This window comes from Nestor notabilis, unplaced genomic scaffold, assembly GCF_000696875.1.
Source record: "Nestor notabilis isolate BGI_N333 unplaced genomic scaffold, ASM69687v1 scaffold32525, whole genome shotgun sequence".
In the NCBI taxonomy this organism is placed as follows: domain Eukaryota; kingdom Metazoa; phylum Chordata; class Aves; order Psittaciformes; family Psittacidae; genus Nestor; species Nestor notabilis.
The window spans coordinates 33,285-56,583 of record NW_009929428.1 but is presented as its reverse complement, the minus strand read 5'-3'; the positions used below and the strand labels follow the sequence as shown (position 1 = coordinate 56,583).

The window sequence follows — 23,299 nt, the reverse complement described above, 5'->3', positions numbered from 1 at the left end:
CTTGTGATTCTGAAAATAGTTGGGCCTCTTCAGCTTAAACACTTCTGAAGTCTGAATAGAAAACCTGCTTCATATGTAAATATTTATCATGAAAACTTAAAGAATTTTTGCCTGCTCATTTTCTAACCCTATCTTCTCCTGTTTCTTATATGCCCTTAAATTCTGGATTACAAACTAACATGCTGAAACTCAGGAATGCTGGGAGAAATGTAGTTTACAGTCTCTTGTTAACACAATCCATCTTACTTGGTGTGCTGTTAGGTCTTAATTACACAAAAATAAATTACTTATTTACTAATCCACACAGTCTACCCTAATTTGTTATTTTATCTCACCGAGAATAATTAAGTTCCATTCAAATATCGTATCGGTTAATCCTCCCTAGAAAATAAGCACATTAAATATGTGTGAGAAGGGTATTTTGTGTCAAGAATCTTTCTCCTGGTTGAATAAACAGAACTTTATTTGTGTTGCTGAGTAGGAACATTATTAACTTCTTGGTGACATTTTAATTATGACTGCTGATGCTGCAATAAGGAGCACAGTGAAAGCAGTGCAGTAAGACAAGGCCATTCCCAACCTATGACTACCTGTCACCTTCCAGAATACTTAGACTTTTATTTCTCTCCACATAAAAACACATGGAAGAGGTAGGGCTAACACAGGGGTAATTCTTATTTGAAGAAAGTGATAGTTGGAGCCATTGTTCTTGGTCCAGAATGAGATTATTTGAACTGTAGTTGTTGCTTGATAACAGTCTTTTCTGTTTCCTGTGAGGACTGAGGTGGTTCTTGTAGACTAGTCATTGGTGGCCAAATTCAGAGCACACAGTTCCTGAAATATAGCAATTTAAACACTCCTGTGTGTTTTAGTGACCCAGTTGTTGCAGGAGGGGAAGTTGAGAAGGTGTGAAAATGCATTTGATGATTTCCAGCTACACTGAACCGTAACACTATAGTGCCTTTTTTTTGTGTGTGTGTCAAAGCAGCTGGCACTAGTTTTGAACTTTGGCTTGAAAACTCAGTAAGACCACGTTCATTTCTTCAGCCGGTGTTTGTGCAGTACCTGGCACAATATACTATGGGCTGTGGTTCGGATAAACATAATAATAATAAAGGGAGTGTCACAATAACACACGTGTCATTTACATGTTTGCATATGTTTGCTTTCTTTGCATATGCTGTGTTCAATATTTTAAGCTATTTCAGATTCCTTCTGAAGTATCTAATTCTGTTATGTGAACTCACTTAATTTTTCATTCCTGGATGATTTCACTGGTCTATAAATGTCATTAGATATCCCTGGTATGGAAAAGCTGACTACTTTACACACCTGTCTTACAAATCAATAAAGAAGCATATGCAACAGCAAACAAGTCTCAATGAACTCCATTCAGTAGCTGGATTATGTACCAAAATTCAGTTGTCTATGACTCTCTTATATTTTAGTCTCTTTAAATAGTTGTTGGTCAGAATCATGGTTATGAACCTGTCTGACAGCTGTCAATCACAAGCTAATTGGAGTGTGACTGTGCAAAGAATTTGGTTTCCATTCTATGTTGAAGAAAATGTGTTAGAACTAACCTTGACTTCTGGAATCTTAAAGTCAAAATTAGGACATGTTTAATGATTTTGATTGGGTTTTGGGGGTGTGTGTTGTTTGGTTTGGTTTGGTTTTTTAGATAGTATCTGGGTTTTAGGAATGTCCCTGTTGTTTCTTCAGATCTTATTTATCTTCCAGAAAAGTAGAAATAGAAAGTCACCCAAATACAGATTTTCCTTTTATGGATAAGTGTTAAGAGTAGAAATAACTACTTTAAGGTTTCTTGCTCTATAACAGTGCTGGAACAGTTGTGGGTTAATGTAATTTTCCAGGCCATTTATGATAATCCCTTCATGATAGCAAGATTATCTGGCAGAGTGAAGCAACAAGTGAGCTGAGATCACTTAAATCTTTTTATGACAAGGGCTATAGCACTTTCATTATTATGGGGATTCAGGAGAGACTTAGGTTGTATTTCAGAATGGCAAGGGTCTGCTGGGGAGGGAAATTAATTTTATAGAGAGGTTATATGCTATCCCTTTCAAATGATGATTGTTCCAGCAGAGCTGAAAAGTGAGCCTCCAGTCTGTTGTCTAGCCATCTTGTAGTGTCTGAAGAGCAAGGAATAAGGCAGTAATAGGGGTAGGGAGAGAACACAAGATATACATTTTATATTCAGAGTATGATGGAGATACAGCAATGTATATAGGAGAAACTGGGCAAGACTTAGAAGATCCGCTTCTCTTTCTCACCTGCTCTCTTCTTTATCTGTGTGTCTCATTTCCTTTCAACCTTTCTTTTGCTTTGTTAATGGTAGTTTTCTGAAGACTTCTCATTTGTGTAGTGCCTGTTTCAGCTAAGTCACAGTATTGTCTGGGGCTCTGGACTATCTATTGTGCTGACTGAAACGCCCATTTTGCCCAATGTGGACCAAATAAGCATTTATATCTACATAGCATTTTCAAATATCTCTTTTAACTGGAATTAACTTTTCATCAATCAAGATGATGCACAGTGAGGACTCCCAGACCAGTTTACTTGTATGTTTCTCAGCAGTCTGCAAACCGAACAAGAATTAGCCCTTTGAGCTTTACGCTTTCATGGCAGCAGGATTTGGCAATGAAGTAGATAGATAAATTTCCTTCACTTTGGCTTAGGAATGTGGCTTTTCTGGTGAACAGTAATTCTACTTTTTGGAAAATGTCCTAATAGGCCAATTAGTTTGAATTTGCTGCATAATATTAATTGGTCTTGTTAACTTGCCTGATTAGTGCTTCAGAATGAAACAAGTAATATATCATTTTATGTTTAGTTGTCTGAACTGCTGCACAGATTTCCTTGCTTTTGCCTCACATTTTAATCTTTTCTAACAGAGATGTTCTTTCATTTTTTAACTTACGATATTTCAAAAACTAATTCTGATGAGTATTAAGTAATGTGCTGTACATTTACTTATGCTACTCAGTCGCTGCTGGGTAACCTCATTCCTTGTCTTGATTTTCTCATTCAGAGATGAACAGGATTTCTGTATTTACATCCCAGTGTTGTATGTGAGAATAGAATAGACACCACCACCAATTCTTTCTTATTTATATTCCACTTCTGTCTCTTTGGAGCTTTGATTCTGATTTTCATTTTCCTCCTTCATGACAGCAGTGCATTGGAGTGAAGTCTGTAAATTTTCAACAGTAGCTCTCAAATCCCTACCCTGGTCAGTGTGCAACAGCATAAGTGTAGACCTTGCATCAGTAATTTTCTTGCTCACTTTTCTGACTTATTTTTCCAGTTTGTGCTTGTAGATTTTCCTTTTATTGCTAAATAAAAGGATTTTACCTGTAGCTGTATTCATCCGCTATTTCCATCATTTAAGCCCAGGAAGTAAAATGATACTGTAAGCCACTTCAAATCGTATTATAACAATCGTCATTAATTGAGGCTTTGTCTTTAATCATCTGAGATTACAAAAATACATTTTTGCCTAAAAACTGTCACCCAAGTTATGAATAGGGCCACTGAATCTCCCTGAAAGCTTCTATTTCTCTTCAGTTGAAAATGTTACTTCACTAAAAACCTTTCACTTTCCAGCCTGATTCCAACATGCACTTTTTTTCACACATGACTCAGCATCATACTCACAACCTGCAAACTATCAAATTAGTCAAATCTCTGTTCACTGCTGAGGTGCAAAAAACCCACAGCTATGAGCCACATAATTTCCAACTCTTGAGTGCAGGACATTTGATGGTTCAAAATTATTTTCCTAATTAGGGTTTGCAGTTTCTTATCAGATCTCTTGGTCATGTAGCATATGAGAGGGGCATTTACCTTGATTAAGGTGCAGGAATGTTTTTCTTTTTTCCACATATCTTTCCTCCAAATAAATCAGGAATTAAGTCCAATTTGAATTATATGGTATTTTGGCTCAATTACTAAAATAACAAAAGTTTTGTCATGTAGCTGGAGAGGGGCCTGACTTAGATGAAATCACTACTTAGATCTTAGTCACTCAGTGTGAATCAATGAAGACATAAAAATACAGCTAAATAGTGAAGTTCTAGGATATATGTGAACATCCTCAAATTTCTTTACTGGAGGATGGTAGCTTCTTCCCTCTTTCTTTTTGCTGCATCCTCTTTGAGTCTTCCTTTTCTTGCACATAGGGCTTTTTTCACTTCTTAATACTTCCCTTTCCAGACAAATCTCTGAAATCCAATACTGTGCTGCCTTTTTTGCCCCTGGCAGATCTCACTGCTCATCTTTTTGTCTTTTGTACATAATATACTTTTTATACTATTCAGTATAAAGCACAAGACAGACTGTAGATGTGAGAATGTTTTATATAGCAGAGTATACCTGACATTTACAATAGATTTTATTATCTCATGGAAGTTGAGCAGAATTATTTTTTACAGTCAGCTATTTATTTCCTATGAATCGCTTGGTACCACATTAATAATATTACTACATTATCAACTTTTCATTTTAGCCATCATATTTAAATTTCCACACTTCCTTTTCATAACATCTTATATCCTCTATTCAGTTCAAAATAAAATTCCTACAATTTCTCATCACAGTTCTTTTAAAGCAAGAATGTATTGCTCAAAATAAAGTACATCTGTATCTTTTAAAATCTACAGGGAAAAAAAAACCCCTTCTGAGCAAAGCCAGTGAAATTATGTCTCAGTATTTAACAGGCTATTTTTATACTGATAGCTCAGAGTCTTGCATATACGGTGCAATTATACTTAGTTTAGACTAGAGCAATGGTACAGGGTTATTTCTAATTCAGGTTTCTCAAACTGTACATTATTGACTCAGAAAGATTTGAACTACAGGAATCTTGATGTTCAAAGTACCTGTTCATTAAGTATGATCTAATAAATGTAAATTCTAGTATTTTTTCAACATTCATTAAGGGCAAACCTGTTTCATGCACTAGGTAAAAAGCAATCTAAAAGATCAAGTCAGAAATATCTGTTATGTTATCCTTTGTTATAATACCATTTCAAGACCTTAAACAGCACCAACAATTACAAATCATAACAAGTGAGAGGTATCCAATTACCACTTTCTTTACTGTAAGGGATGTTAGCATTGCTAGATCTCAAATGAGACGCAAATAAACGTTGTTTATTCTGAGCCATTTCACTCAGTGAAACTGAAAGCACACTTATGTCCCTCACCACTCCTTCTCTTTGCAAAATACTGCTTTCCTCCTTGGATACTTGTAGAAGGAATGGTAATACAGGGGTTCCTATCCACTGTTAAACCTGGGGTAATTTCCCAGTATAATTGAAGCAAAAGCCATGATCTTCCTCTCCCTTATCTTTGCTTTCTTGAGTCCAAGTAACAAGTATGGAGAAAAACTATATTAAAAAGGGAAGGGAAATGTGTGTGTGTGTGGGGGGGGAAATTAGTGGGGATACTCATGCCAAAGATCTAGTTCAGGATAAGATGCTCAGAGTGGGCAGGAGGGCAACACCACTTAGTTATTCTGTTATATTTTACTGTCTCCTTTGACTAGATCAGAGATGACTAAATGGTTGGATTTGAGGTTTTTATGTCGTTTAGGCCACATACAGTTCTTACAAGTCACAGCTCTGGGGCACTGCTGTCCCAGGACTATTGCTCTCGATCCTGACACAGGTTGCCTGCAGCCACTAGATCTTTCTACAAGCTTTTTGTGGTTTTTTTTTTTAATCCCATGGTCCCTTGTGGCACAAAACAATCTTGTCATCTCAGTTTTGTCCTGATCTATTCCCTATATCTAGTCCTAACAAGTCTTGGCAAAAGCAACAGTGAAACAAAAGCAGGTAATTTAAAGTTTAGCAAAATAAGAGGGAATCTGCAAGAAAATTCTATTTCAAATGTTAATATCACAGAGAAATGTACTTACATGACATTATTTTAACAAGGTATGTCAAGAGTGAAAAATCAATACATTTCAGCCTACATTGTCCAAGACCTGAACTCATTTAGACACCCACATTCCAGGGGTTACCCACAGTTAAGGGAGAGACAACTGGCCATCATGCGCCCAGTCATCACATTTGGCTACCTTAATTTTCCTAGTTCACATGATGACTCTATCTAGATAAACAGCCTGAAACCCAGGATAGTAGAAAAGCCCAACAAATATGTTAAACCAAATATGCCCATATAATAATACAGTTACTTTGTAGAGGAAGGAGGAAGAAAAGATGTCAAATCAGTGTAATGAACAGAATAAAGACCTCTGCAAATATCACAACCTGAAATATCCATTTAGAGTCAGACTTCCAGGTTAGGTATGTAATTGCCATTCACACATTTGAATAGCTTGTCATTTATCTCCATAAGAGACTGGAAGAAAGTTCGGGGGGTTACTGAAATGTGTATCACTCATGGAGTGCTCACTCTGGCTTGTTTAAAACTGTGGTTATAGCTCAGCCAGATACAAAGATTCATTCACCCCAACTGTGCTGACGCTCACAGCTTGCTCTTAGCTAAAGGCATTCACAGCAAATCAGAGGTGTGCTCTAGCTGGGTAGGTGAAATGGGGTTGGAAGGTACACTGTTGACAGCAGTTGTCATGCCTGGGTCTCAGTGGCACTGTGCAGTAATACTCAAGCATGCTGTTTTCAGGTACTGAAGATGTTTAAACGTGCTAGCCAAGGTTAAATGCCATATCAGAAAAAATACTTTCAGAAGGTTTTGTACTTTGTTATCAAAATGCTAATAATTACATTAAGGCAAATAAGGGAATTTTTCAGATTATGATCTAATCCACCATTTAAGTCTATGAAAAGAAATTAATAAACCTAAACTAAATTTAATAAACCAAAACTCATCATCTTAGCAGATGGTGCAGCCATTGAGTAGTGGGATGTTGTACCTGAGCTTCTAACACATTTCACTCCTTCGAGAAAAAAGTAAAATTTGAAGTGGGTGTCAAACCCAAAACTTTGCATAGATTTCCACAAAGTTTAGGAGGAATTGTGGCAAGGTTCACACTTCTCAGGAAATTATGTAATATGTCATTCTTTACATGAATCCTGTAACTGTGTGTCTAGACAACAAAGTTTAAGTACAAATTAACAATGAAGGTATGGCAGAAAGAAGAACCATGTGAAGTTGGAAAGAAAAGTCATATATATGTGTATAAATTTGTCTACATTAAAAAATATCTATTAACAGGATTCTAATAATTTGATTACAGGTTTAGAAATGTTTCATTAAGGCTGAGAGATCCCCCTTAATTATCCCTTAATTATCCTACAATTTAAGCTCTAAATGTATCTATTTAAGGCATAGTTGTTTTTCCCCAAGGACATTTTGCCCTTGGTAGAGTCCCCGGACCTGATGCAAATTTGTTTAAGGGTCAGCAGCTTTTTTGCACCCTTTCTGTAATGTTAGCCAAGGCAGTATTTTAAAGTATTTTATACAGACATATGCTCTCCTATTTCATACACACACATTCATACACACACACAGCAAATAGTAATTAGGACTAATGGAAGAAAAATCTTATTCACTCTGACTTGCCATAGGACCTGATTTCATGTTACTGAAGATCAGTCTCACAGTGTCGTCCTTGGAAGATTCAAGTGCCATAAGGCAACTGGTTGTACTTAGCAATCTTCTGCATCAGTACTTTTGCCTTTTGGGCTCCAGAATTGATTATTCTCATCTTGGCATATCTTTACAGCTATGCCCCTTGACCTATTGCACTGCACTGGCCAGCAGTGGCATAAGTGGCAGAAGAAATGTTAGTCAGACTGGTGATTTCTGGGACATCAGAAGTGACAGCTTCATGAGTAGATGGAGTTGAGACAGACATTATGAAATATATTACAGCTGGGAATCAGTCACTGTGGAGGTTATTCAAACTTAGGAAACTTTCTTGTTTACGAAGAAATCACTTGCAAGACAGGGAATGTGTCTACCCGGTAAGCACACAACCCAGAGTTGGTTTTAGCACATTGTAGACTTCTGCTAAGAATTTCTTAAATTGTGTGAGAACTGTTTATGTCAAAATTCTTAGATTTATTTTATATTTAGAAACATGCTGGATGAAAAAGACTTCTGTAAAATGTCTTCTTGTTTTATTTAAAATTCTCTTTTAAAACTGCCTTAGCCACAATATTCTTGTATACTATTGTCTAGGATTGGCTAGACTTTTGGCTGTCAATAGCACATTCCACTGCTGAGACCTGTAATGTACATAAAAATAACCATCCCTGTGCTGAGATTTTCACCTTTTCCCTCTTTTTTTTTTTTTATTATCTGCCTCTTACCTCTTTGTACAATAGTCATTGTTGAGAAGTTCCAATCACTGACTGAGGATTCTAGTTGCATTTATAGCTAATAGCAACAATACCTCGCTGATACGTGACCTTTTTTTCCTCAGCAGAATCTAAAGGTAGTACAAAGGAGTCTTGGAGAGCAAAGTGGATTCTTGCCTGATGTCTTTAAATCTAGGGAACTGCAGGATGCTTCCTCTTAACCTTCATTTGTTTAAAGACAGAAATAAGAATTCAGAGTGTTTATCTACATTCACCTAGAAAAAGACTTAATAGTTTAGGTCCTTGGCAGTTAAACCATGCCTAAACCACTGGATTATATCACCTGAGTTATGGTGGTGTGACTGTGGTGAATATTTTTCTTTTGATAGTGCAGAAGTGGACAGAAAGTTTTGTTTAGATGAGCAGTTTCTTAAACCCCAGGCATCATGAGTTAGCAGTTACTATAACCAGCAGGTTGTGGCCTGGCCTGACCTGTGGCATTGCCTCATCCCCCATCATACAAATGCATATGTTCACTCCTTGTCAGCCTTCCCTAGCCTTTTCTAAGTTGCTTCACCACTGACTTTACAGCCCTCTTGCCTTCAGTTCCTTCTGCTGTGGTATAGGCAAAGTTTCTTTGTGTCTGTATTTTTCTCCATGTATGCTGGTGAGAACAGTACATCCATTCTAACCAGTGCTGGTGCTCTTTGCGTAATGCCTCAAGTAGTAGAACTGAAATCTCAGGCAGTTCTCTGCTATTATACAAAAACTAAAAATAGTAGAAACAAGATATGTTTTTAATCTGGGATTGGGGTCGTCCTGCATTACAACTCAGTTTCCACTGCACTGGTTTCTGTTTAAGGTCTTTCACTGCGCTGACCTTGAAGCAAGTTTTCTTTAGTGATGTACACCATCCAGCCACAGTTATGATGAGAAGAGCAATGGGTGAATATTTGCCATTTGCACTGGCCATAGCTTCCGATATCATCAATCTTTTTATCTGTTAAACGTGCATTCACAGCCACTAAGTACTAGATATAATAAAACAAAATAATAGCTAATAATCTGTATAGCTTGCTTGCAATACAGAGGTGTAATAGTTTGTCTGACATGTTTTAGAGCTAATATTTACCTTTATCACTGGTAAGTGCCTCCTGAGACTCATTATTCATGTAATTCCCATTAAGAGGCAGTAGTAAAACAGCCTGTTGTCTTACAACTCTTGCTGTTAAGTACACTAAGTTTAGTAATAAATACGTCAGCTTGTGCTACACCAGAGAATTATTATTATTTATCTCTAGACATTTATAAAGAAATGAATCATGTTTATTTATAGACTTCTTTCCTTTTACTACTTGCAATAGCCAGATAAAACTGCTTTTCTTTAGATATATGGACATATTTTTTGAAGCTTGATGTTCCCTTAGAAGCTAAGGCTGTATCAAAATTAATATTCTTTATATCTTTGCAATTAACCAAGGATGATACGTAGGAGTAAAAGTTGTACTGAAAGATATATTAGTCCATTCTAGAATAATGTGATAGAAATATTTCACAGAATTGCATTGCTTGAACTTGTTATTTCCCCTGCTATTACTAAGGCCTGATATGGGAAGATAACAATTAACTTGTGTCTCTAATTTGTTTGATCAATGGCTCCATACAGATCTATGACAAACCTCAATATAAATTTCAAGCTCTGTTATATAATTTAGAAAATCTTTTGTGACTATAACCAGGAATTTTTTTCTCTCTTTTAAATACTTAAAAGGCATTTCTAAACACGGGTAGAAATATTGGGTGAGCTTTTCAAATACATCAAGCACTCATTTAATTCTGCTCAGAAGTTTTTTTTGTTGTTTTATTAACTCATTTGCTAGGAGAAGGCCATGCTGTCTGGGGTGGGGGACTAGATGATGGATGGTTAATCATCAGAACTAAAGCTACGATAAACACCTGGAAGTGAACTTTCTGGTTTACAAGTGCTCTATGTTATCCATAGTTTTTTCTCTTCTGTCTGTGTTCCCAAAATTAATCTTCTCAATTGTTATAGTTTTTGGAGTTGCAAGCAAAAAAAATGTTTCCGTTCAAAACCTATTAAATGGAAATGGACATTTTCATCCCTGCCACCTTTTTTGGAGAAGGCAACCTAGGTTAGAGTCGTTTACAAATGATCATAACTATTGAGATTCAGTAACTCAAAGACTAAAGCACAACTCCTATGCGTTCTTAGAAAGCTTCTAGTGAAATCATGGCTATGAAGCTCTGGAACTGCAGAAATTTACCTTCTTTGGAAATCTGGCTCTCTTTTAGTGGAGGAGATTACATATGGATGTAAGAGAAGTATATTCAAGTGTGAAAATTCTGGCTTTGCAGCCAGTTAAACATTCTATTGTACATATATTACTCTCATAGTACACACTGTGTTTTTTTAGGGTGTTGAAATGGGATGTGTTGTGCTATTGCTTTGTTTTCTTTGCCTTCCCATAGATAAGTTAGGAGAGAAGGTAGTCATAATGACCCCAAGGCTCTGTTTTTCTTGGATTAAATTGGCCCAGTTCCTTACAAATCAAGTGTTAGTGAGAAAATCAACAGTCTGATTGACAGTAAGTATTGTCTTTTGAATAGCTGCATGCAGCAGTTTTCTTTTGAAAAAGAAATTTGATTTAGCTGTCTCACATGAATGAAGAAGCAAAATCCTATCAAGCCCACAACGTTTTGCGTTAATCTGCATATTATTTTGTTGTGTCTATGAGGCTTAACTGAGCATTACGTGTCATTATAAAAATATTTCACATTGTCATATTAAAACTCATGTTTGATCTCAGACTCCCACGCTGTTATTTCCTGCACCATTACCTTTGAGAACTATCCCCCTCACCTCTTCACGTCTGCCGTAGCCACTCAGGCAGGAAAAAGATGAAAACCGATGTGGGATTTCACGGGTTTTTGTAGAAAAACAAAATCAGAGCAAAAACCCTGTCTGAAACAACTCCTGAAGCTATTAAAATTAACAATTTCCTCCAAAAATGAGATGGCCTCTTAGTTTATTTTGGTTAACGGAAAAATGTTATGCTTCTTTCTTAAATTCATGTCTCTACAGCAGGTCTTAACAACTGGCAGAGATTTTTACTGTGGCCTCTGTCGGCTTTTTCTCTTATTCCAAAGTATAATCATTTGAAAGATTCTTGGCTTAAATCCACTTTTCTGGTTTTTTGTAAGGTAGTTAATTAAAAAAAAAAAAAAAAAGAAAGATCTTTCTATTGTAGCTTTGCAGGTTTTATTTTTTATTTTAGATGACCATAAAAGATTTTCATCTGGTTTGGTTTTTTCTGGATGTTTTCATACCCTAAATCTGTTGCTATACTACAATGAAGAGCAACCCTAGAAAGTTACAAACCACTTGTTTACAAGTGTGGTTCTGCTGCTACAAGCAGCAGTGGAATAGAACCTCTAAGTGTGGAGTTGCATGAATCGTATAGCAGCCAAATTACTCTTTTTCCCACGAGGCACTCAAGTCACCCACTATTAAGCAGATGATGCATATATGTAAAACTATAGCATAGCAAGGATTGTGCATTCTAGGCAGCCATTAACCAACCACTTCTAAAGAAATTTAGTATCCTAGGCCTGGTTCAGATCCTTAAACTTGTATAATTTGAGGTTAATTAAATACTTCATATGTAAGAACACTCAGAAAGAAATTCCAAATGCAAACCGTATGGGTTTGCATTCAATTGTCCTTGATTGGAGAGACTTCAGCAAATACATCTTTCCTCCCTTGACAGCACATTCAGAAAAGCAGTGCCCTTTGTTGGTCAATCTGTCTGTCTGCAGGTTTTTGAAGGCAAATGTCTCTAGTGTCTGGGTTGAAATCCATGTAAGAGCTGTGCTGGAAGTGCAAAACCTACTCAGAGCATCTTCAAATGCCCTGAAGCAGTTTAATCAAATAAGTTTATCAGCAGCTGTGAAGTCATCCTGCCTGCTTGGATGGGCCTATAGCCAGAGTGGAGGAGACTATGGAAACTTGTTTCAAGGCTTTTAACTCTGTTGTTGTATTTGACGTAGTTTGTAATCAGATGTAACATGACAGCAACAGCTTGACAAGCTGATAATACGCTTCACTTGCAAAATTCATGTGCTAAGACTACAAACACATTTTTATTTAAGCTATGTCATGTTTATGCATAGTAGGAGGATTTATTTTTTCTTCTGCGCATCTGCTATAGAAAGTCTGAGGAGATCTTGAGGTTTTTTATCTCTTAAAATATGACTGATATTTTTATAGCCCCTAAGAAAAAGTTTGACTTTCCCCAGTCACACTAATTTATTCGGACAGTCATTCAGATACAAAGCATGTATCTACAAAGCTGAAAGAGGTTCTCCTAGTATTTGCTCCTTGAAGCATGCGTGCCCCATTTTCTAACCCTTAGGGTGTTTCATAAGCTTTTATTATTTACCATATTGGTGAAAAATAGGAGATAGAAAAGTAAATCAGAGAATTTTTTTTTTTTTTTTTTTGGTCCTACATGGTCAGTCCAAGAGAAAGAATATAATTCAGAAAGTCATTGGTGGGCTTAAACCATGACAGTGATGTAAAAAAAGTTCTTGGTCATTAAGATAGTCCTGCAGTAGCTTCTAGGGATGATCTAAGTAAAACTGAAGGAGTTTCTCCTACTGATGTAGTATCAGAGAAAACACGGTAATGCCATGTTAGGGCATCATGCTGGACTGCCTGGTATCTGTGAATCTGTCATCTGACAAGGCTGTTCTTCCACTCTGTGAAGCTGAGTAGTGCTGTATGTTTTTCTCCAAGTCAAATCCTGTTGCATCTAGCCTATTATACTTGAGTAAAATTCTGCCTAAAAACATCTGAGCAGTGACAAAGTAGATGTGAGAATCCCCATGTATGCTCTGTATCTGGCATGTGAACATAGGAGGTGGGTGTTCAAATGGTGTCACTCACCAGTTGCTTTCCCATACTCCTCCAGAAAATCCTGTGTGGGTTTCCATAGGGATTCATCTCTGAGTATTTAGTAGGAGGAGGCAAGGAACAGGGGTTCAGACTGCATTATTTTCACCCAAAATAGAGGAAAGCATAAAAAGTTAATAGAATGTGAGTCTGTATTAAGACAATCTTTCCTTCTATTTTGAATTTGTCTGTAGGAGTCATGCTTGAGAACACTATGAATATTGTTATATGCTTATATACACTTAAACCAGTTTTTCCTGCTTTGGATCCTCTAAAATTGTATCTGCAGTCAGTTGTCTCCCACTACATAAAAGCACAATACTTGCTTTTCAAGAAGTTTTCCAAGAAAATTTGAAAGCTGCATGCACCAGAATGACTTTTCCTGTCTGTGTTTTTCTGTGTGGGAAAGAAGGAAGAGCTGAGATTTCAACATACATGTATGATTTTTCGAATGCTATCCTCAAAACTCAATAAATAAGTGAAATAATAAGTGAAATTACTTTACATAGCCTGAGGTACTCTTCTAACAGTCTTTCTTCAATATGTTCATTTATTTAGACAGTGAATCTGTAAAATAAATAGCTGCATTTTTACTCTCACTCTCTGCCATTTTACCTGAGAGACAAAGTACTTCTGTTCCTACCCTATAGCATATTCACTGTTGTGGTACTAAACCTTAACAATTGTTCATCTGATTCAGTTGTTTGATGGGATACACATTGTACAGATTGAATTATCTTTTTTGAATGTCAAATCAGATTTTGGAAACATTCCTGTTATATTTTTTCCTAGAAAACACTGGACAAAAATTTACATTTATTAAAACTGCATTCATTACCAAAGCCACAGAAACTAAGGTATTGAATGAATAGCAGTTTATCAAGCAATGTGTCATAAAAGGCAGTAACTAAAGAAAACCAAAGTAAAACATTCACTTTCATTATTGAACATTTTTAGCTTTATTATTATAATAGAATTACAATCTGACATAAAATAAAGAGCTTTTGCTAAACTCTGTAAAGCAATACATGCTTCTGCCATAAACAACCTCTATTAGATTTAGGTTTTATTGCCACATCACTGCACTGAGGTGCAATAAACATTCAATGTCATCTTTTTAAAATTATCCCAGGAGTAAACAGAAACTGTCCTCTATAAGAGTGTATCGTTATTTTCAAGGAAGACTTACTATTATTACATGGTTTAGCAAAGCATTGTAAAAAAGCTACATAGAGAATACCTTGTCTTTGATAAACTGTGCAATCAAGTTTATACAGTATAATACTATTGGCATAGACTAACTAAGAGGTGATATAATGCAATCATTGCATAGCAAAAAGCAGACTAGGTAAGTAATATTCACATCTAATGTGCAAAATGCAGACCAAAAGGTAGCTATGGATTGCTGGAAAGATAAAATGCCCTAAATGAACACACTAGTTTAACGCCAAAAATAACAAGATAAACAAGTACACAGAAGTTAAAGAGCCATAGTTTATTTTTTTCTATACATATATCTACACATGATACCAGAAGATGAAACATCCCCTTTAAATAAGGTTCCAATCAGATAACTTATTAAGTTTAGACAGGACTAAATGCTAGACAATGAAGCATTATTAAAGAAAAAAAAATCTTCCCTAAATAAAACATTAACTATTTCCTTTTGTAGGTAGAGAATGTCGACTTTTTCATTTATTGATGGAGTTTAGAAAACATTGCCTATGAAATTTGACTCACAATAGGTGTTTCTCTTGAGGCTTATATAGCATTGTTTTAAAATTTATTCAATAACATGTATTACTTTTTTTAACTGATGCTTGCAAATATCCACATTTCTTCCCATCTCTTTTAATAATCTTTATCTGAAATTTTATTTCTAAGAATCAGCAGTAAAGATACTGACTAGAATTTTTTTTTAAAGGGGCACGATACCTGCAAAATGGACATCTTGTATTTAAAGCCCTTACATATTGTTCCTACAAATATATTGCTACAGTAAAAATGAAATGTAGTAAGTTTACTCAATAAAATCTGTTTTCCTGTACATTCTTTTATGTATGACTTTTTTGTATTTAATGCTACATATATTACATCACTTATTGTAACAGTTATGTATCAGCAAATATAGCAGTAATATACAGATGAACTTCTGTCTTAACAAATATTTCACCATTTTTACCTACCAAATATAATCCCATACTTTAGTATTTATGCATGACCTGAGCAGACCAATCATTAATCTACTAGTATACATTGGATGACATTGTCAAATTGCAAGCTACTGTACACTTAACCACTTTACAAATGGAATTAATTCCAAGCACTTTCTGCGTATTTATTTTTTAGGCTTTCCAGTACTGCTGATTTATTTATTTATTTATTTATTTATTTTTCTTCAGGCTCTAAATATGTTTTATTGAGCATTTAACAACATATTAAGAGCTAAGAGGTGAATCCTACGTGATGTTTTAAGAACACAACTTTAAAAAAGTAAAAAAATGTACAATCTCATGCTGCATATTTACATATATTATTTAAATACTATATTTTGTCTTTCTGCTATCCATAAATCTCAGTCTAAAGCTTCTTTTTAACGTATTGTTTTATAAAAGAATACATTCAACATATCTAGAGCTTGCAAAAATTTTGTTTTGTTTCATTTTAACTCTCTAAAATATAGTGATGAGTAAAAGCTATCTGTAAAAGCATCCAGGAATTGTTTGGATTACACAGGTGATAGGGGGAACTTGGGATCTGCACTTGATTGTGCAACTGGTTTTAAATCTAGTCTAGTGACAACTTAATGCTTAGAACAAGGCTGCAATAAAACAGCAGATTAAAGCATTTGTTACCATTAGATCTTACGTGCTATACAATGACAAACTGTACCTACAGTGAGTAGATTTCCTTTTTCTTTAAAGACCATTTAATGTTATAATTCAGGTGTTTTGAATATAGAAGAGAAAAGGGATTAGGAAAATAACATCTCTTATTTGATTCAGCAAATGGAAAGCTTTACATCCTTGAAAAAATTACAAACAGTGGTTGAATAAATGGTGCAATATAGAATGTGCATCGGGAACATCATAAAGAGTATTTTCCCTCTCCCCACAATCCTTTGAATAAAAATATCTTTTTCACGTACATATACAATACCTCTTGGGGACATTCAGTACTAAGCTACCTACAAATAGTTCCTTTTATTTTTTTTCCTTTGTTTTTTTCATTACCCTACAACTCTTTCCCATCTTCAGAATTACTTTTCTAAAGTATATAGCTTATATTGTTCTCTCTCTCACCCACAGGTTTTTAAAATATACCGATATATTTTACCTTTTGTTAAATAAAGAAACCTTTATTTTCTTTAAGACAGAGGCAATGAAGCAAATGGGAATTACTGTATGTGAAAACGGGAAGCAATTCCCAGAGCAAATGACAAAACAGAACTGTACAAATAAATGAGGTTATTGATGTGGAGTTGGAGCTTTTAACTGGGGCTCCCGGTTTAAATAGGTAGCCCAATAGACTAAGTTAAAGATTCCAAAAAGCAAGGGGAAGGCTATTCTTGATAGTCGATCAATTTTACTGACGCTGTTAAAAGTTTTCTTGGGTTCTGCAGGTTTTGTTTCTGGCTTAACTTCTTTGGGCTCGATCGTTGCACTTTTAGCAATGGTTGCCAGCCCAGGGTCCCTTGCAATATTAGGGGTGTAGCTTGTAGCTGCAGCTGTGTAAGTGTTATTTTTCTTAATGAGAGGATCCTTCACTTTCTTTGGCTGAAGAAAAAAGAAAATGTTTTATTCTCACTGTCTTCTCAACAGATGCGATTATGAAAAAGTATAATAAAATTTTTCAATTAATCAAATTCATACCAAATATTGCAATAACCTGTAAGAAAGAAGTTAGTGTCTGGAGACATGATTTATACAAAATATTTAGGTGAAGACAAATTTAAAAATCATTCATCTGCGTTACCTGCATTACTTAAACCATTATTTATCTAATCTAAAAATTAGATGATGGATAAACTGTAATGAGGGCCTCTACCGATAGCTAGGCTCACTGATCGACAAAATTACTTTTAATGTTGATCAGCAGTGACAAACGACTCAATATTCCTTTAATCAACAGGACTAAAACTTTAAAAGACAGTGAATTTCTTATTGTATTTTCCAATATTAAGATGAATAATGTGTTATGATGCATTCTAAGACAGTTCATACATTAAAATATACAATAAAATTATCATGTGACCATGCACTAAAAGAATGGATCATTTCTTAAACTGTAAAGCTACCAGTATTCTGTTCATGAACAGCTTTCACCAAAAACACATGCATTATGGAATAGAAACTTAATTTTCTTGTTTGAATGTTACAGTTGGATCATAATGGCTGAAATGTCATTCCATATGCAGGACTTAAATAGCTGTATCATTTTTTGCCTCCACCTGACTATACTGCTAAAGTAAGAAAGTATTGAAGGTCTTTTAGTGGAGAAGAACTTATTGATCAGAAAGAATATCTAGATTTTTCCCCTATGTCCTTAAGTTTTCTGGTGTTCTACTTCTAGGATCTACGTGTAGGAAAAAAATATTTTGACATCTGGGGACACCACCTGGAATTCAATTGTCCCTGTTGCATACAGTCCAAACCCTTCCTCCAGCCACTGCACAAAGGTAAACATAAAAGAGATGTAGTAGATCTCTAAGGAGGGATAAAGAAAAGCATCACTTGGCTTCAAGCTCCTCTGCTTATGAGGGGGGGAAAAAAAAAACAAATCTATAACAAAAAATCCCAAGAGTTTAGAAAATCTTTAGGTGGTACTTGGCACAAAAAGAATAGCCAAGTGTTATCCATTCTATCTTCTTATAGGGAGAAAAGGAATGCAAAAAAAAGATATGGCTAAATAGAAAATATCAGCAGAATGTGATCTATTATGTTGTTTCCAAACATAGTAAATACAGCTCTGTTTTCAAGAAGCAGCTGTACAACAAAGACAATATTTTTTTATAGTCACAATACTTCTCATGACAGATTAACTATAGATTAACAGTTATATAGACTACCCAGTGGAGGGGTTGATAGAGACTTCTTGTTCAAGAGGTGAAAGTTTCAGAGAGCAGATAGGCTCCTGCAGGACACTTTAGAAATTGAAGGGAAGCTGCAGAATATCAAGTCATCAGAGGCTTCCCAAAGCATGGCCTGGAGCCCCATGCAGGAAGGAAATTAAGTCTGAAGTGTTAGTTTTCTGCTACTTAGTAAGAAAAGGGAATCACGTGACAGCTCTGACGTAGATGCTCTTTATTGCATGATAATAGCATGTGGCTTAACTTGAGGCTAAGAAAAGGCTTCAGGTTGTCTTAGAATATTTCTGCTGAGCAGGAGGAACAAACAGGTTGAAATAAAAAATACTCGGGGAAGAAAAAGGTCAATGTCAGAAGAAGCTTTAGTTGTCTGTCCATTCTCCTTCTCCTGAGCAAGAAGGCTGTTAATATGCTTGCTCAGTATGAAGCCAGTCCCGTTTCCTTCTTAGCTGGATACTCTAGTGAGCAGCAATACATCCAGCAGGAAAAGAACTTCACTTGACATCTCAGAGGAGAACCTTTCTATAGATTTAAATGTCATGAGGAATCTGATCTGCAGACAGCCCCGACACCAGTCAGGGTCTTAATATTTCATGTCAGATTCAACTTTATGAAAAAATAATACAACAGCTAATTAGAGCTCTAAATTTCATCAAGGTACGATACTCTGTTTACTGGTAGTTTGCCTTCCTTGCCTTTTCTTACGTCTGCAAATAATACATGTATGTCTTTGCTGACTTATATCAAATGATATATAAAGACCCTTACCTGCAGAGGAATGCAAGGCCATAAGTTTTCCAACGTTTTAAACAGTGTTTGAATATTGTGTTTATATTGGTTTATTTTTCTTCTGAAAATGTAATTTTCTTTGAAACAAATGAAATGGCTGATTGTAGTAGTATGTTACAAGGTAGGTTATATTAGCAAGACAATATTTAACATTTAAGGATTTTGCTCTATTAATACAGTGCATTTTTTACAATGCATATGATGAAGATAAGAGACAACAAAGAATCAAACAAATTATTTTCAATAAAAATAATTCTCTTTCATCACCTATAAGTCCTCAACAATTTCTTGAAGCATCTGCAATTTATAGACAAGGTCTGATGCCAGACAAAAGGGAGTCAGTGTGGTGTCTCTCTATTGCATTCATGAAGGTATGGATCAGGATTGTACAGTCCCAACACAACTGTCAACATTTTCCCCAAAACAAATAGACTAAGAAGTAAAAATACTATTTCTATTTTCAAAAAATAGGGAAATAATAGGAGGCAAAAACAGGGAAAGAAAATGTCCTGCAGTGATTTATTTGATCGTGATCATAGAGCAGTCTTCCTGATGGTCATGTTGGGGAGCAATGTACTTAGGAAACTGTCAAATATAGTACTCACAAGATTCTTTTTTTCCTATGTTTATACTTGAGGCATCCACTTTTTCTCTTGCTCACACACTAATTGCCAGCCTTTAGAAAAGATACTCCATTATCCTTTCTGCTCAATAGCACAAGTCAGAATCTTAGTAAAATTTTAAATTACTAATAGCATTAACTATCATCCAGTACGTCAGAAGCAATATTTACATACTCAATGTCTATGTAGTTATTGTTTATGTGTAGCAATGCTGTGTGTGAATAGATGAGGAAACTCTTTGGAATAATTACTTCCTATTCTAAATATAAGAATTTCTAACAGAGTAAAAAACCCCATATAATGACCAAACATGCCACAGGATGACCTGTTGGTATACATATTAAGTGGTGTTACCTTTTCAGGAACGACGCTTTTGCCATCCCATGCATAGCCTCTCTTTGTGAAGTAATTCACAGTTGCAAACTCAATGAGTGCAGAAAACACAAAGGCATAGCACACGGCTATAAACCAATCCATGGCAGTGGCATAGGCCACCTTGGGGAGCGAATTCCTTGCACTTATGCTCAGGGTAGTCATTGTCAGGACAGTTGTCACTCCTGCGAAGCAAAACAGTTTAGTGTCTAGATCAGTGGCTGTGTTTTGTGCTTCATTTCTTAACTGCTACAACAGATGGGAAAGCCTTGTCTTCACCCCTAATTCTTACAAACTTCCCCACTTAAGTCCAGTGCTAAATGAGGAGATCAGAGTTCAAATTCTGTGGAAATTTCAGGATTTGCAAAACATCTTTTATACCTTTATTGTTTGACATTGTTGTAGTAGAATGTTTATAAAGTTGGACTGGAAATTGTATTTTGAGATATGGACTGTATACTACTTTCTGCTTCCTGATATTTGGAGAATCACTGTCATTGTTCCATATTCATGCCCTGTGAAATGTCCTACCGATGTAACAGTTTAACATTTTTCATTCCTTTTTGGAACAGTTATAAGACATTTAGATAGAAAACTAAAAAAAGTTGTTTGCATTCAGCTTATTTGGTGTACGTTCCTTCAAATATATACTCAAGTGCACTAAACTTTATGTGATACTGCATTTTATTTGAATTGATGGGTTTACAGATTTCTGACCCTTTATTCACTGGTGCCCTGAAAACAACAAAGAATTAAGGTAAGAACAATAACAATGTAGTTTACATTTCTGATACCAGAGCTTATCACTGCTGATGAACCCTTTCCCTTAACTGGCCATGGAGAGCAAGCAGGACTCTTATTGAGCTGACTCTGCTTGCAGCTGCTTGAAAAATATTCTGCAAGTGCAGGCTGGGCATTTACATCAAATCACATGTGTAGGAGTTACCTTGACAACTGCAATGTCATGTATTGGATATGTCTTGTAAGCTCAACTTTGCTGCACTGTTAGTGAAAATGTGCAGTGGTCTAAAACAGGCAAAATAATAATGAGTGGTGTATTTATGTGCTGGTGTCAAGAGCATGAAGGAGGAATCAATTTCTCTTCACTGAGAGATAACCTAATCTTGTCTTTGACCCATTACTAGTGATCTTATGTTTCACTTACATAGTAGCAAACCAGGATTTATAGTTTATATAATCTGTTGTAGTAAGTAGACTAACAGATGTAAATCGTGTTTCTGTATGTATATACATTAAAGCAAAACTTTCTGCCACACTGTTTCACTGACATTAAGAAATGAACGAGCTATCTGGATACATAACCATGGAGTAAACACAAGACTATTTACTAAGTATTTGTCTTCTAAAAGGAAAACTTTCAGAAATATGTGGATTCTTGAGCCTCTGAAAATAACATCTTGAACACTGTGCAGTATTACATATTATTTACTGTGAGCTTAGGAAATCTTAGAAATCGTTCTCCATCTAGGACCAATGCAGTACCACATTTCAAACTGATAATCTGACATTTCTTTTTAAATGGCATAAGCAAAAAGAGGTGAAATAGCAATTTCAGTAGCTTTGACTACAGAGGCCCACAAAAATCCCAGGTTAATTCTCAGTGAAGTTGATGACAAAAACTCAGGACTAATTTTAGATGTTAATCTAAATATTACACAAATGAAATTTAATTTTATTGCGGTCTAAACCATTCTTCTGTAAACACACATCCATATATCAACAGAAAACCTCTATGTGGTTCATGAAGTCTAAGGCTATGCAAGTAGTGATTGATTTCCAGAGGCACTGGGAAACTAAAGCACAGCTGTAAAGAGTGCTAGAAAAGGTCTATAAAAACAGGTCTTGAACAAGAGTGTCAGAGTCTGCATTTCTCAACATCAGTCCTTGTGACTCTCTGGCCAGTGTAAACGGTCAAGTGCTCTTTGGCAAAGCAGGAGTGTGCATGGAGTCCTGTCCCAACAGTGCCCTGAGGCAGGAAAACCAGTGTAAATGCCAACTTGAATGTGTGTTCTTCCACGTCCTCCTGCCAAAGATGTTCTGGTGTCCCATCTGAACATCACAAAAAAGACTAAGTCACAGCAAAATCCCAGGTTCTGTCTTCCTTAACTGAAGATTTTTTACTCTTTTTCTAAATTATGGATGTGACTTGGATTAGTATCTCCAAAGTCTATGCTAGTTGTTTGTTTCTAATTTTAAGATAAGTGTTTGCAAGAGGTGGTTAAAGCACTAGGGACCAACTGTATAAACTGTATAAAGACTGCCTTCTTACTACATTTGTTGAGTGTACCTATTCACTGCTGTAAGCACAATAAGCTGTCACGGATTTCAAGAGCAGACCTTTAGCAGCAGCCTGCAAAAGGGATTGATGGATTAGATATTTTAAGAATTTTCAAAGGGCCTAAGGATGTCAAATGACCAACAACCATTGATTAAAACCTTTCTGACAATCCCCACTATGAATGTCATTGCTATTGTCAGAAATACTTTATTAATACATTTCTTGTTTTGGAAAAGTCAAACTGCAATAGATTGCTCAAGGTATTTTCAGGTCTCTTCACAATCAGTTTAAAAGCTTTAGTCCTTAAATCAGTTTCTGCTATATCTTTGCAATGAAGTGTGTTAACTACTGTGTACTCCACTATGTCCAGGCTTGTGCTGTTCTCCAATATCATGTTATGCATAAACATAAAATTTCTTAAGCCTATTTGGCTGATGATTGCCAAGCAGGTTATAGGTCTTGCTTACCAAATACAGTTCTTGCTGGAACAGATTCTCTATTAAGCCAGAAGGACACCTGTGAGAGTATCACTGTCATGATGCATGGCAGATAAGTCTGGATGACAAAGTAACCAATCTTCCTCTTCAAATGAAAATGTGTAGTCATAACAACATATTCCCCTACAACCAAGAAAAACGGGAACATTAAAGCTTCTATAAATATCCAAATTAGAAGGCTCTACAGGAAATACTTTTTTCATTATATTCACCCCTATTATAAAAAAAAGAAAAAGTCCTCACATCAAATTGGGTCAGCTTTGAAGAAAACATTTAATAAAGCAGGTTCTGAAGTTCTACTAGTAATACAAAACTAGACAGTTCTGAGAAATGCTAATTAAACTTACATATT

At 35.6% G+C, this 23,299-nt stretch overlaps 1 protein-coding gene across 1 annotated transcript in view; it reads right to left on the bottom strand.

Moving 5' to 3' along the window:
• Positions 1-16,515: 16,515 nt before the first annotated feature.
• GABRA1 (gamma-aminobutyric acid (GABA) A receptor, alpha 1) overlaps positions 16,516-23,299 on the bottom strand; it is a 38,002-nt gene continuing 31,218 nt past the window's right edge. The window contains exons 7-9 of the mRNA XM_010014964.1: positions 22,918-23,070; positions 20,134-20,336; positions 16,516-17,057 (exon numbers count right to left, since the gene is read on the bottom strand). Coding sequence (XP_010013266.1) covers positions 16,749-17,057; positions 20,134-20,336; positions 22,918-23,070 — 665 coding nt within the window. The 3' untranslated portion in view covers positions 16,516-16,748. The remainder of the gene's footprint in view (positions 17,058-20,133; positions 20,337-22,917; positions 23,071-23,299) is intronic.